Genomic DNA, 14,859 nt, shown 5'->3' with positions numbered 1-14,859 from the left:
GCCTGGCTTCAGAAGGAAAGAATGCCCCAGTCACCCCACATTTGGCTTGCTGCTGGGCGGGGAAGGAAGGAATGGCTCACGTCCTTTGTGGGAAGGGAAAGATGCTCATTTCAGTCTTTCCATGGACTGAGAAAGATCTAGAATCCCTTTCTAGGCAGCTGACGTAACTACTTACTTTCCTAAGTATTATTCCTAAGTATAGGAAAATATTATCTTCTCTTACAGTGGAAGTTAGGTATCAGTGCCCTTTAAAAAAATTGTGCTCTTACTCTTAAGCAGACAGAAAAAGCAAGTACGTTAAGTCAGAAGGAGGCAAGAGATCTGGAAACTTCTCTGCTCTGCATTTCTACTGCATAGCAGCTTCCATGGTAAGCATGGACTTCAACTTTGTAGTTCTTTCCATTGATACTGGGCGTTGCTAACTTCAGTATTAAGGTCTTAATTTTCAGATTTTGAAAATCTGTATGAAAAGCATTTAAACAGGTGTTATACTTCTCAGTGATCCAATACTGCAAAGGATTAACTACACTATGCCATTAAAACAACGGCAACATGTGAATCAACTGCCCTCTAAGTTTTCTAGGGCCCTTATGATTCTCTTTGGCACTCATTTCTCTTCACTGTTCCATCGTAACACTTCCCCCCTGAAAGAAAGCAGCTTTATTTTCTTAGATATCCAAGAAAGAGTTAGAGAACACCTGCTTTCATGTCTAATCTTCTTTAAAAATAGTAGATGGAAAAGACACTATCCGTGACTATATTACTTTACTGCATGAAAAAGCGGAGATACTTTTTACTATATGAAATAGGATATACAAACATAAGAGAGACAAGTAATCCCACCTAAATCTGATGCAAAGGAAGTGATCTGACAAGACACACAAGAGTAAACTATGTTTTCACACAAGCCTCTGTTATGGTTGCAAAATCCTGAGAAACTGGAACCAACTCAGTCCAAACAGTAACATCTACCTAATTTTAGAGCTTGATTCAAATGCCTCTAGAGCTCATGAAGAGAAGAAAATATCATGACACAGCACGGACAACTGAAATGCGCACAGAACAACTCCTGAATTACCACAGTTTACAGAATGCTAAGAAATTCTAAAATTCACTTGTAAAAACGATCAACTTTAAAATGACCTACTGTAAATGAAAGCAATTCAAGTGCTGTTTCACATGTAGTTCAGCCACACTTGTTAAAGTGGCTAGGAGGGAGGCAAGACAGAAGTGGTTGACACCCTATGCCTGTCAGTGTTCAGAAGGCATTTGGACAATGCCCTCATTAAGACTGTTTAACTTCTGGTTAGCCCTGAAGTGGTCCAGCAGTTGGACTCGATCTTTGAAGGTCCCTTCCAAGTGAACGATTCTATTCTATCACAGCAAGGCCATGACTCCTTCAGCTCTCTGCCTTTAGTCTGCCCATATGCTGAACAGGCCGTTTTATTCATTTCACTGGGCACTAATACACGTGTGAAAGATAACACTTAACTGTCAATGCTCCTAAGCGTGTGTAAGATGACATAATCCAGCCTGAGTGACATTTTCTTAGCAGATACCATCTGTTACATTTCCATTAAAAATATATTATATAAGAAGATGTTTAACCTTCTGTAATTTATGTTTAGTTACTCATGAAAGGACTTTGACAAAAAATCTGTAAGCCTGTGAAACAAGCACAAAAGGAAGTGTTGGTTAATTTTTGTACCTTTGTAGGATGGGATATTATGCTAGACAATAAAAAAAGGATTAATTTATAGGCTAGCAAACACTAGCTATTCTGGAAGATGCTGTTAACACAGCACAGCAAACAAAGGAAGAAAGATGCTTTGGACAAAATAAAGAGGAAAATGAGGTAGGGCTTTAAGGTGTAACCATCAATCAGTGTCTACAGAAAGAATAAAGACAAAGTGATAGCCTTCCACCACATAATGACTGATTAATCCTTTTAGCCGCCATTAGCAAAGGTAAACATTAGAAAGGTAATGACATAATTAATAATTTAACAGAATGAAGGGAATAATCAGAGTTTTTTGTTAGTCCTTCTTAAACTACTGGGTTTTGAGCCAAACAATGTCCTCAGGAGATGCAAATCTTACAAATCAAACATTACACACTGTCGGTTACTTTATCACTAGGAGATCACTTTTTGAAACAATTTAATAAGATATTATAAAAATTAACAATGCATACAAATTGTGTTTTAACACACATTCTCAGATGCATTATTCAAATGCTCTGTCAGCTACTTAACATGCCTTGATTAGCAATCTTTTTTTCCTCCACTATCAATTTCCTACCAGGCTGCAGCCCAAGAGTCCTGCAGGATACTGAAGACTCAAGGAGAAGTAAAATCTTTATGCTCAGTAGAGTGTCAGGTGTTTGCTATTCCAACAAGAGGCAGTCTGGAAAAGCCAAAGATACTTTCTGTTCGGTATGCAATCATCAACACGATCAAAAAATATAGCTTAGACTCAAGGTAGTCCAGAGTGCTCACTTAAGAGTAAGCAGGAGCACACAAATACCAAGTGGTCTGTTAAGGATCTTCCTACCACATGGGAAGGCATTTTTCACAAGCGTTTGTGAAAAATCAAATTAAGTGACAATATCAGCATTTTTAAACACATGTGAAAGATAGTACTTATAATTTTTAAACAAGAGCTCAAAACAAGTTATCGAATTATTTTCTGAACTAAATGCGGAGATTTATTCGTTTGTTAAAAAAAAAAAAAAAAGGAAAAATTGTTTTGGAAAGAAAAGAAACAAGACTTTCCAGACAGACAGTACATTTTTCCCAAGTCAAAACCAGCCCTCCTCAACCCTCCTGGGTAAGAGATACATTAATTTTGTTTTCATAGTGCTTATACCTTATAAATAACTATATATAATAACTATAAATAACTATTCTCACCTGATAAAATAATTATAATTAATGTAAAAGCTGATTTTCTTCATTTATCGACATTTTTATCGACATTATCGATATTTTCTTCATTTATCGACAAGATTATAATTTTCTCAGAAATTATGAACCAAATGGAAAAAAAAACTTACAGAAAGTTAAGTTACAGCCTTCAAGGTTTTACAAGGTCTCCGCTCTACACTGTCCTCAGCAAGGCAAGCCAGCTGCTTAAGTTCAGCACCCCATCAAACTGGAACAATTATACCTTCTGCTACCAAGAAGCACTGTGACAAACAGCACAGCATATGCAGACCTTGACTGCATACAAATACCTATATATAACGTAAGATCAGTTTGTGCAAGGAAAATATTTCAAGTTGTTCCATAAAGCTTTATCTTCAAATGTTACAATAAAGGAAAGCAACTATGATAAAACCAACGCAATGTGTTCTGAAAGTGTTTTAACTTACACTTTGGCTTTTCGCTTTTACCTTCAATCCCTTCTCTAAGTTTGGTGGGCCAACTTTAAAGTCTTACAGGATGTATGTATTAAAAATAAAGCTGAATCTTTGGCTGTGTTTACTATACGCAAATGAAAGACCTGCTTGTTACATCTGAACTACTGAAACTATAAAAATTCTTCAGGATTCCTCAAGAATGCAAATAGTACTAACCTCAAGTATTTATCCTTCTGTAAGGACGAAGACTATAATGCCTAGTATTTTCACAGATGAACTCACACTAGCAGAGGGAGTTGTCAGCCTGTGTACTAAATTTTCTGACACCAGAGGAAACAGTAGCAGATTATGGACAACTTAGTTAAGCTAAAGGAAAGAGAGAAGCTTCTTCCAGATTGTTTCATCTCATCAGGACAATTCAAATGCAGTCGCAATAACTGTATCTCTTAATTAAATGTCATTTCTTTAACTGTTTTCAGCCACTGGAGAAGATTCTCTGGTAGAGATGGTTGTAGGAGACAGGTAGTAATGGGGGAAAACAAAGAAACTGCTACCTTCATTTTATTTATTGACATTATAAACAATCACAGATTGATTTAGAAAGCTCACATAAACAGAACACTAGAAAATGGAAAGTTTAAAAGCAGAGTTAGAGATGTACACACAAAGCTAATTTTAACTGTTTGAGTGGGATCATCTCATCTAATTTTAGACATCTCTGACAGAGATGAGCTGGTTGCCCTGGGCTTCTTTGTATCCAATGCAGAGGGAACAGGCCCCTTTCAGGAATGATTCATACAACTTATTTTAGATGACAGCTGTAAAATGAGTTAAAATGTGCCCTGTAAGTCCCTAATTCCTCCTCCCCTCACCCCAATCCCACCTATCAAGGAAGTCCAGGAGACTAGTGAGCAATACAGACATCTTATGGGGGGAAAGGGTGGGGGAGACACCACACAACAACCCATGCACATCACCACCACGTCAACTAACTTCAATTCTAGCTTATTTTTCTCCAGTCCATCCACTGTAAAATTTGTGTATTGAATTTCCTGAGCATTTTATTCCTGAAGATTTTGATGTACCACCACGCTTGTAAAAGGTGGCAAGACGGCATCAAATTGATGAGACTAAAATTATCTTCTCATTTAGTCTCATCTCAATTATGAGACTAAAAAATACCACAGCATTTCATACCCATTCCATAGGACAAGGAAGTCATTTATCAGAGCCGGATACTCTACATTTTAATTACAGTCTACAATATAGGACATGAATTTTGCAATATGTGTATTTGACTCAAGGCTGATTTCCTCCTGCTATTACTGAGAAACTGAACAGTGAGTGCTGCAAATTGCTTACCAATATCAATATATTTTGGGTCCAAGGGAGTACCAATAGAATTGCAGAGAACCAGCACATACTGTAGGGAAATAAACATAAGTATTATTAACAGCACATCTTTCTGTAAGTTAGTAAGCTGTACAAGGCCGTCTGCGAAGGCATATCTTATAGCCCACATTTCACATCATCTAACACTGATCAGCAACACAAAACAGAAGGACTATGGCTGCAGAAAATATAAAGATGCTTACATGATAGTAACATGGTATTTGCCAATTAACGCTATAAACAAAGCCAAGCACAAAACAGGAAAACAACCAGCTGTTGGAAGCACAGGAGCAAGTCTATCAGACAAAATACGCTAGGTAGTATGTACCACCAGTGGGGTCCACAGACAATGTGCTGGTGACACAGCCAGTCTCACTCCCCTGCTCTGTGGAGCACACGCTGCCCTGACATTATTTACTAGCATGAGCGATACGCTAGCAGTTATTCAGCAACTCCACTCTTGCCTAGCTGTGTATGCAAAGGATAACCTGACAAACTGCAACAGGTCATCTCGCCAGGTCACAGAAGTAAGGGCTCTTGTTCTACGCTTAGTAGAACTTGATGTTGAACCTCCAGAGGGCCGGATCATAGGCAGAACGGTGAGTAGGGCTATCCCTCCACTTAGATATAACATAGGTGCTGAAAACTGACTGTTTTTGTTAGTTTTGCCCCTCTTGTAATCTTGCTTTGGAAAGCTTTAAATCAGCACAGATATCTCAGACTGGTCTGTTAAACTCAAGAGGATGTAACTACAAAAAGCGCTTAGACACCGACGCTCATTGGTTGCTTCGATGTGCCAATGCATACATTTTTCCAGATGTAAATCAAGGGTTAAATAGCTTTATTATGATCACACAGGGAAATACAAACATTTTGAACGAGAAATGTGGAAATTAAGTAGCAATTTCTAGTGCAGACTCTAAAATCAAAAAACAGTTCTGCCAAAACTTGAATCACCTAAGAGCTGCCACTCTGACTTACAGGAAATGGAAGATAATTAGATGTTCATTAGCTCCTCCGCTATCTGATCAATTCATGTAATTGTGGCGGCAGACTACTGCACCTGTACAGTTTACCCTTTAAACTGACAGATTAAAAGCTATCAATAATAAGAGAATAGCAGACTTTATAGAATTTAGGGTTTTGTCTATTATATGAACTATAGTCTCTCAGATAAAGAGATCTGAACAGGGAATTTTCATTAAATCCTATGTTTTTCCTGATAACAAAATCAGAAACATCCCTCAAAAATATTTTTTATTTCTTTGTTAAGTTAAACTTTCAGCCAGCATTCTCAATTTTCCCTTTTCTGAAAAAAACACATTGAGGCTCCACCTCTGTAGGAGGCCACAACTGGCTTTTTAACTGCTTACTGCTTGCTTCTACTGCGTTAACATAAATTGAATAAACAGTGAATGCTGGAGAAGAATTAATCTTTTATGCCTTTACTTATTTCTGAGACTCGAGGTCAGTAGATCAGAGACTACCAAGGAGTGATGGAGTGACAGAGACTGCATGAGCTACACCAGGTGGCGTTAGGACCAAGCAGTTTGCATTGTCTGATTTGCTCAAAGCTGAATGCTCAAGCCTCACTGTGGGTATCAAAACTGAGTTCTCCATAACTTACCAATACTCACTTCTTCTTGCAATGCTTTTAAACAGTTCCTGCCAAAATTGGTCTTTTTTGCCCCATCAGCTATTGCATAGTTTGCCCTCTTGAAATGACAACCCTAATGACTGAAACCTATTGCAAAACACATCTGTTTTTCAGAAAGCAACTCTAATGAACTACTACCAAAAGGGTAAGTTCGTCTACTTCAGTTCCTAAAAGCTGATCCCCATAGCATTAAAGATTAGTCTGGAGCCATTTCAGAAGAATTTAAAGATGGTTATTATCATGTAATTTTCAGACGGTAAAATTAAATCTCTTATTTATTTTTAAGCAAGTTACACTAAATCCCACCACTCTTTGCTTCATATTCTAGAAATGCAACCCAGAAAATCCCATTTCATTGCACGCAATTTCACCAAAAGGCTTTGTCCATGTGTACCATATTTTCAGTCCATACCATAGCATGCCATTTATTACACAATTAAGCAAAGCAGCACTGAAACACTTTTTACCGTGGCACCAATTGACTCCATCTCATGCTCCTCCTTTGTAAGCAATATGTAAGTGATATAGAAAATAATTCAGAAACGAACCCAGTAAGAAAATCTGTGACAGTTAATATTATGTTAACTGAACATACATTAACCAAAGGATATGTCTATCCTATAATCTGCCACTAGAACTTTTTTTAAAAAACAAATTAAAAAAGTTTGTTGTAACAAGCATTTATGTCAACTAAAAGTTGTCCCTTTCTTAATTTCATTTTTCCAGTTCCAACTGATTAAATACTTCTCAATATCCCAGTGTTTTCCTACTTTTCGTGAGTTTTTGTTTTTTTTTTTAATATGTCTAAAGAAACAGCAATTTTGAAGGCTGCACTTTTCATTAAGTTACTAGTAGCTACAAGGAGGTAAAACAAAAAGGTAGTTAACAGGTTCTGTACATTTTTGCTATTATTTTGTTGCTTGGTGGGGTTCTTTGTTTTAAATATGGAACCTGTTCAATCGCCTTTCTGTCAAATGACAACTAGTGACACACACTGAGACTGATTCAGAATGTTACATACCATCTTATTCTAGCTGTAAAACACTGGCATGTGAAACTGGGAGTTTCAAGTGAAATTTAAAAGAAAGATTATACCTGAGGTTGATCTTCATCCGCTTTAGTTGCTAAAACACAGAAGTCTCCATAAGTCGTTATGGAAATCAGGCTCTTGACATATTTCACATATTTCTCATTGTTTTTTGTATCCCAGAAAACTACACAGTACTCTGGACGATCGGGTCGGGTATACGCATAAACCACCGTATTGGAGCAGTAACCCCACTGGCAAAGAGAGACAATTTTGATAAATCCTGCAAGAAATTCCACTAGTTCAATCATACATTGTTCACAGCTATGAAAGAAAGTGTTTATTTCATATACATGATCAGCATTTAATGTTCTTTACCTGTCATGTGATGACCTGATATTAGAGTATATGAATACAGCCCTGGTAATAAATTATTTGCATAATTTGGGAAAAGAGGCCTTCCTATCACACAAAATAATCTGTCCCAATCAGAATTGGAGGATCATTCTCAAAACGAGAAGACTTCACTTTCCTTTGCTTCTTCCTTGTTCAGAACACACAGAAGTACCCACTGTGATGAGGGCTTTGCCATGAAAACGTTTTCTCCGACAAGTGATTTGGAAACCCAACATTCATTTCCCAGGGGGAAGATGGTAAACACCTCAAACAGTGCAATTTCTGAAGCAGATCAAATAAGCAATTATATTAGAGCACTAAAATAACTCACATCATCTCTTCCATATTAACAACATGAGAAAAATCCTCCCCTCCCTCCTAGAAGGATAGAACTATTTGTATTGCAAGAAGGAAAAAAAAAAGGCAAAATGAAAAATAGAACATTCAAACACCATAAAAACTATGAAGATGTATTTTATTGCATTCAACTAGATTATAGAAATTAATAATAAAAAACCTTTCCAACATATAAGAAACAGTTCCTAAAACAGTTACCAATATAATCAGATAAGAACTTAATGGTAGTAAAGTGTATTATTCATTTGAGAACGGCATGCATCTTTCACCATAAAAATATTTAACATTGAAGCTGAGTATATTACCAACAGATTACAGTTTATTTGCTACAGCAATCATTTGAACACAACTTTTTTCACTTTAATGTAATAATAAAAAAAAGCCAGCAGCTTACAAATGCAATTTCTAAAACTAAGGTTCCAAATTATTATTCATTTGAAAACCATGCTTGATCCAGAAATACATGTGGTCTCACAGATACTGAGGAGTTTAAGGAAAAGCAGGATATGTCTTCCAGCTGTTACACATGTCCCAGAGCAAACATCAGGTAGCATTTCCTGCAAGACTAACTTCCACCTCTAATTTCCAAAGCCTCTTCCAGCAGATTTGCAACAAACTATTTGCTTCCAGGATTGCTTTCTGGCAGATTTGTTCTTAAAACTCACTGACCAGTCATGTTCCACCACCACGTGGAACAATACATTTCAATACAGGTGCACTACGTTCCTCACATTATACTCTTTCTTTAATCACAGTGGTTATGCACTGATGATCAAAGAACATATCCTGTGCTGGGACAAAAAGAAATATACAATACTGTATACAGGACAGTAATCACTAGGATAACTCCTAGGACTATTCTACTTACAGTTCAGAAAAACACCAACACCCATATGGTAGACAGATAAAAATATTCTTTAGAATTAGCTGAATACAGACTTGCAAGTCTATTGGGAATTTAAATATAAATAGAAAATACACCTATCAGGTTGCACTCATCTCAACTGTTCCAGTTTCTACACATCCCTCCTGGTTCAAACTATCAATTCACCACCACAAAATGACACTAAATGCGCAAACAATTCCTATTGTGTCACTTAGCTCAATCAGTTTAATCAAAGAGCAATAAAATACTGGGACCCTTCCTGCAGCCTTACCTACAGGACAGCCTTAACCACTGCCAAATTCAGAATCATGCCCAATTCTTTTAATACTAACAGAGCACACATTTCCTTACTATGAAAACAGAACCACAAATTCATCATAAAAACAATTGCTAAGTCATTGCGTCACCAAAAAAGCCACACATATTTCACTAAAACTTCACTAGTGTTGATAAAATAGAAATCATAAATTAAGCTGATTTATACGCTAGGCTTTAAAAAACTGCAGCAGTGATATGACCTGGTCAAAAACTCCATTGAAATTTTAGTTAAAAGCTGATCTGAATAAATCCAAAATCTGGAAGAAGTTACTGGTCACAGGCAGGGGAAAGAGGACATAAGAAACATTGTCCCCACATTAATTTACGGTGTAATCTTAATCCAAAACGCTAACAAGTAGCCAAATACGAGATTATTAGTTTTATTTTTCAGATCTTTCATTTAAAGGTGCTCTATTTTGCATAAATAACTAAAAATCAAAAGAAAGACCAACTCCACAGTGACTATGGCACCTACCCAGTACATAGGAAATGTTTCCAATATGCTTCAGTAAATATTTATCCAACCATGCTAACACCATGGAACAACTCCAATAGGAAAGAGTGAAAGAACTGTGACACAACCACTATACTTTTGTTCCTTGAACCTTGGTCTTCTCAAAGGAAGGCTGTTTAGTGGAGGGAATAAAACTTCATATTGTCCTTTGAGTGCTCTCCTTATCACTAACTAGCCCTAGGCTAGTCTACCCAGGCTCTGTCTTTGGGAAGTTAGTCAAAGCAATTCACAACAGAGCTCAGGAATGGGATCAGCACACATGATAAGGTTCCAATGCTTCGGTTTATCCACTTACCTCTTTTCACATAACTGTGTAAACGTGCCCACAGAAACCCATTTCATAGCAAAAAAGAGTCCATCATACAATAACGTGGGTCTCCGTGTTACAGTTATTACAGAACAGGAAAACTATTTCCTGCCCAATGAGAAAAAAATTGCCAGTAAAAAGACTAAGGTATTTTGCACTCACCTTCCATGAATAACTTCTGCATCATATCTGATTAGCTTAGAAATCTATTTACCACCTAACTATACCTTTATCCTCTATTTAGGCAACATCTTCTTTTGCTTTCAAATTTACTAGTCAGATTGGATGCTGGCAACTCATAACATGAAACAAAATACAGTTTGCACATTCATAACTGCAGAAGAATTTATTTTTTTTCAAAAAAGATGCTTTTCGAACCCATTCAAACAGAGAATAAATAATTGTATTAATAAGTTTCCTATTAAGTGCAACATAACCACTTACCTTGTAATCTGGCCGAATGTTTGCAAAATATATGTAAGAATCCACAGCTAGTGCAATTTTCAGTCCACTTCCCTCCCACGACAAGGCTGACATCTGCTTGCCAGGAACTTTCAGTGTTCGCAAATGCTTGTTGGAAAAAAAAAATAAAAAATAAAAAGATACTGAACATATCCTAGGAAAACTGCTCAAATCACATAACAGTTTTGCCAGTTCATGAAATACAAACTTGTAAATCTTCTTTGCAGTACCTCATAATGACTCCCAAATTACCATACGCATGCAAACAAGGGCAGGATATTTAATATGCATAAGCATTCATTTGTCTTTATTATTCTTTTTTTTTTTGTCAGAAAGAAAACATTTAATTTACACACCAATTGAGTCAGAGTTCAAACACAAAAATAAACAATACAGAATGACAGCATAAACATTTTTCCTTTGGTTGGTAATCTAAACCACCTTTATTATTTCACTTACTATTAAACACAACAGGACTGATACCTGACATGCCTCAGAAGTTTCACTGTCACTGGCAGTAAGTATATAAATTATATTAAGCCAGTTGACTTACAACACCTTTAACTACAGCTGATAGTTTAAACAAATAGAAATATATACCTAATCTATGTCAAGAGTATACATTGAATCAGCTGCATACGTACGCAATTTGCAGTAAGGCAATGGGCATTTTCTTTCTCTCTATATCTCCTGCCCTTCAAAAGGCTAAGAAAAGTAGTTAGATATCCATTTATAATTTAACGGCAAAGAAATATACTTCCCTTTCTTTAATATATCTTTATTTTGTTAGAGTATCTGAAGTTGAACAAATGAATTGAAAGAAATTAATGTTTTTAAACACTACAACCCTAGTCCCCAAACGACTTGTTTGTGGGAAGCTTTTTGATTGCTACTTCTTAACTCCTTTCACAACACAGCTCACTGCTCTATCCCTACCGTAGTTACCCTCATGGCTGACCAGATATTTCCTCTGTGCAAGGGACAAAACTTCTTCACACTGACAGTTAACACGAACTTAGTGATTCCCAGATGTAGTACTACAAGGGCAAGTGAAGGCAACAAAATTACATTCTAAAACAAGAATAGCATTATAGTAAAATTGTTTCTCCTGTTGAACCTTTAACATCTTATACAAAAAAAAAAAACACACATAGAAATACAAAAGCTTTCAGAGAACAAGATCCCCAACATGACAAAGATCAGAAACAGTTTACTTTTTGTACTATTTCTGAGCTCTTCGTGATACCAGATGTCATTTTCTCAGTTTTACTGATTCTACTGAGGGGAGCATTCACTGCATTATTGTAAGCTATTAATCTAGAGATGCTCAGGTCTCTTACACAGGCAGTGGAGAAAGACAAGCGCTTCCAGGTTTGATACACACATATTAAGTTAGCATCATAACTGCTGCCTAAACGTTCCAAGTTATTAACTGTAGTCTGAATTCAGATACCTACGTCAGGTGTTCAAAGTTCATTACTATACATATCTTACAATTTAGTGTTATGTGAGATGCTCTAGGATCTTCCATCTGGCCAGCAATTTGCTGTTCTAAAAGAGGACCCAGTCCTCTTTCCTATTTCCAGATCCAAGTGGATGTCATAGACACTTAAGAGCAAGTTAAAAGCACTAAACATTTTGGCATCCAAGTACCACCAGTAATGAACACATAGACAAAACATGCTAAAATAAAGAACATATTAGGCTGTATAAACACATTTAATATTTTTACCTCACCAAATGGAGTGTAGAACTGCACAATGTTTACATCTTTATCTTGAGAAGTTGCTTTCAGGGAGCCAGCCACTGCCAACACACTTCCACAGTGGTTCCACTGAACACACACTACATTCATACCAGTGTCGATCAAGATAGGATCTAGTTTTTAAAGAAATAAACATCAAAAATCTAAGCATAAGTAGACATTTTGGGTCAAGAACAGCTCAGTAATTAGCATCCCACATTTTGTACCTACTCTGGTCATTCTCGTCTCTCATTATCTGGCATCTTCCATTATCGTAACAGACAGCAAGACAAGGACAGTCTGGTTCGACGTAGCCTTCTGTGCCATGGTACCAATGTATTCCAGCAATATGGAAAGCTCCAGTTAAGTTTGCCAAACAACTCAGTTTCATTTTCACCTAGGCAAGAATGGTTAATTATTGGACACGCTATTTAGAGGAACAATTTATAGATATACTGACAGCCTGCAAAAGACCAGTCATATGGGCAAAACTGTTCTGCTGCACCAAGAAAAGTTTTGACTTTATTAAAAATTTAATAGTTTGAAAGAGTTCCTTATTCAAGGCTGGATGAGACACACTAGAACACATTTTAATTACAAAGAAGAACTTCTGGCATTTTCACTCTTTGAAAAGTAACTTAAAAAGTAAACATGCACATGCACAAAAGCCACACATAACCACCACTGGAACTCTGCAAAAAAATAAAAATGATTTCAAACCACTGCCAGCCACAAGTTTTATTTATTTATTTTTAATAAACCTTCTGTAACTTTTTTCTAGGCAAAAGTCTCTTGATATTCTAATTTGGGTATTATTGTATCAATTATTTTTAAATATTATTTAAAGTAAGCTTACTCTTGTAACAATTATAATTAGTGTGCATCTTTCACAGAATGCCCTGAACAGATAAGAATGCATGTAGATCACTTTCAAGGGGGCTGCCAGGTATCTTGAGGGAAGAAGGGAGGGAAAAAGGACAAGTGCAAATATTGTTGAGAAAAGGAAGCATTGGGAGGACAACAACTTATTTAAAGAATCTCAGTAATTTACAGCACATGTTAGAAACATCATAATACACACAGCAGGAAGAAACAAGGAAACAAGAGGGGATTAAAGAAAAGAGCATAGGAACAGTAACAGTTTCTCATGGAAGGAAAGAAAAAGAAGAAAATTCACCATAATAGCAGCTGAAAAGCAAACAACATAGTTCCAAATACGTTGCTCTTCCCAAAGTGAAAGTTTTACTTCTGCTTAGTGTTTTATCATAGTTATTCCAATATTCTAAATGATTAAAAAATAAGTAAACAACCATTGTAGGAATGTAGCAATATTGTAGTTATTACCACCATTTTTACCACTTACTACCACTACCAGGTTTCCTGTGAAGCATGCAACATTCCTTACATAATAAAGAATGACAGGATCAGTAGGAAAATAAACTACATCTTTATTCTAAAAGTACACTAGTACTTTTAACACAAGCTAAATTTAATTTAGCTACTATCACCATACATATTTTTACATTTTCACTAACTATTGCAAAGCAAAAAGGCATTTGCTGCCATGATAATCATTTAGCTACCTAGAATATTTATGATGTACTTCATTTTTTTGGAATATTTTCATTGAAAATGAAGTGCTCCTGCAGAGAGTTTGAATACAAATGCTGTACAAAGAACCTTACCCCGTTTTGAAGTCCACCAAGTAATACACATGAAATAAATTAAGAGGAATTAAGTTTTTATGCATGTTAAAGTTAATACTTTTATTATACCAACCATAAACTTACAATAAAGTTTCCCTGACTGTCATAAATGTGAATTTCTCCATTTGACATTCCAAAGAGTAAAATTTTGCTATCAGAGGACCAGGTCACATGGCACAGGTGTGTACCTTTCAAGTCTTTCCCCCAGATGCGATTGCCTGTAACAGAACATTTATTGTCCTTAATAATCACACCACAAAACTAAAAATAAGATGCACGTTAGCAATATAGAAACTGAAACTGCTGAAGTTCAAAGCAACAACTATTAAAGTAACTATTAATTGTACTTATACTGATGCACAGAGCTACTACATAGATGATACTTAAAAATGGAAGCTATATAACACCACAACAATTAGCAGAGTTTAAGTTTTACCATCCACAGATCCAACAATCACAGCTCCATCTTCATATACAATACAAATCTTCTGTCCGTCAGCATTCCAGCTCATACTTCGAACAACAGATTTATTTCTATTGTTAATCATCTCTTCATACCAAGCACCTATTAGTAATGAATGAACAACTGAGTTATACTTCTATTTTGAGAACCCTCTAGTGGATTCAAGAGACACGCTAATCATTGAATTCAAAGAGGGAATTCAAAGAGTAAAAAAGATATGCAAATTGGATGATAACATTTCTTAGTAATACCAATTCCAGAAGCTGTTAA

The 14,859-nt window shown here is 36.1% G+C and overlaps 1 protein-coding gene across 1 annotated transcript in view; it reads right to left on the bottom strand.

Annotated features, from left to right (window-relative positions):
* WDR35 (WD repeat domain 35) overlaps nt 1-14,859 on the bottom strand; it is a 41,565-nt gene that overhangs the window by 22,801 nt on the left and 3,905 nt on the right. Inside the window, exons 5-11 of the mRNA XM_035560145.2 lie at nt 14,563-14,691; nt 14,211-14,344; nt 12,652-12,817; nt 12,409-12,554; nt 10,659-10,784; nt 7,505-7,690; nt 4,723-4,783 (exon numbers count right to left, since the gene is read on the bottom strand). Of these exons, the coding sequence (XP_035416038.1) occupies nt 4,723-4,783; nt 7,505-7,690; nt 10,659-10,784; nt 12,409-12,554; nt 12,652-12,817; nt 14,211-14,344; nt 14,563-14,691 (948 nt within the window). The remainder of the gene's footprint in view (nt 1-4,722; nt 4,784-7,504; nt 7,691-10,658; nt 10,785-12,408; nt 12,555-12,651; nt 12,818-14,210; nt 14,345-14,562; nt 14,692-14,859) is intronic.

This window comes from Cygnus atratus, chromosome 3 (genome assembly GCF_013377495.2).
Source record: "Cygnus atratus isolate AKBS03 ecotype Queensland, Australia chromosome 3, CAtr_DNAZoo_HiC_assembly, whole genome shotgun sequence".
NCBI lineage: Eukaryota > Metazoa > Chordata > Aves > Anseriformes > Anatidae > Cygnus > Cygnus atratus.
The sequence above is the reverse complement of the archived record's forward strand: the minus strand, read 5'-3'. Positions and strand labels throughout refer to the sequence as shown.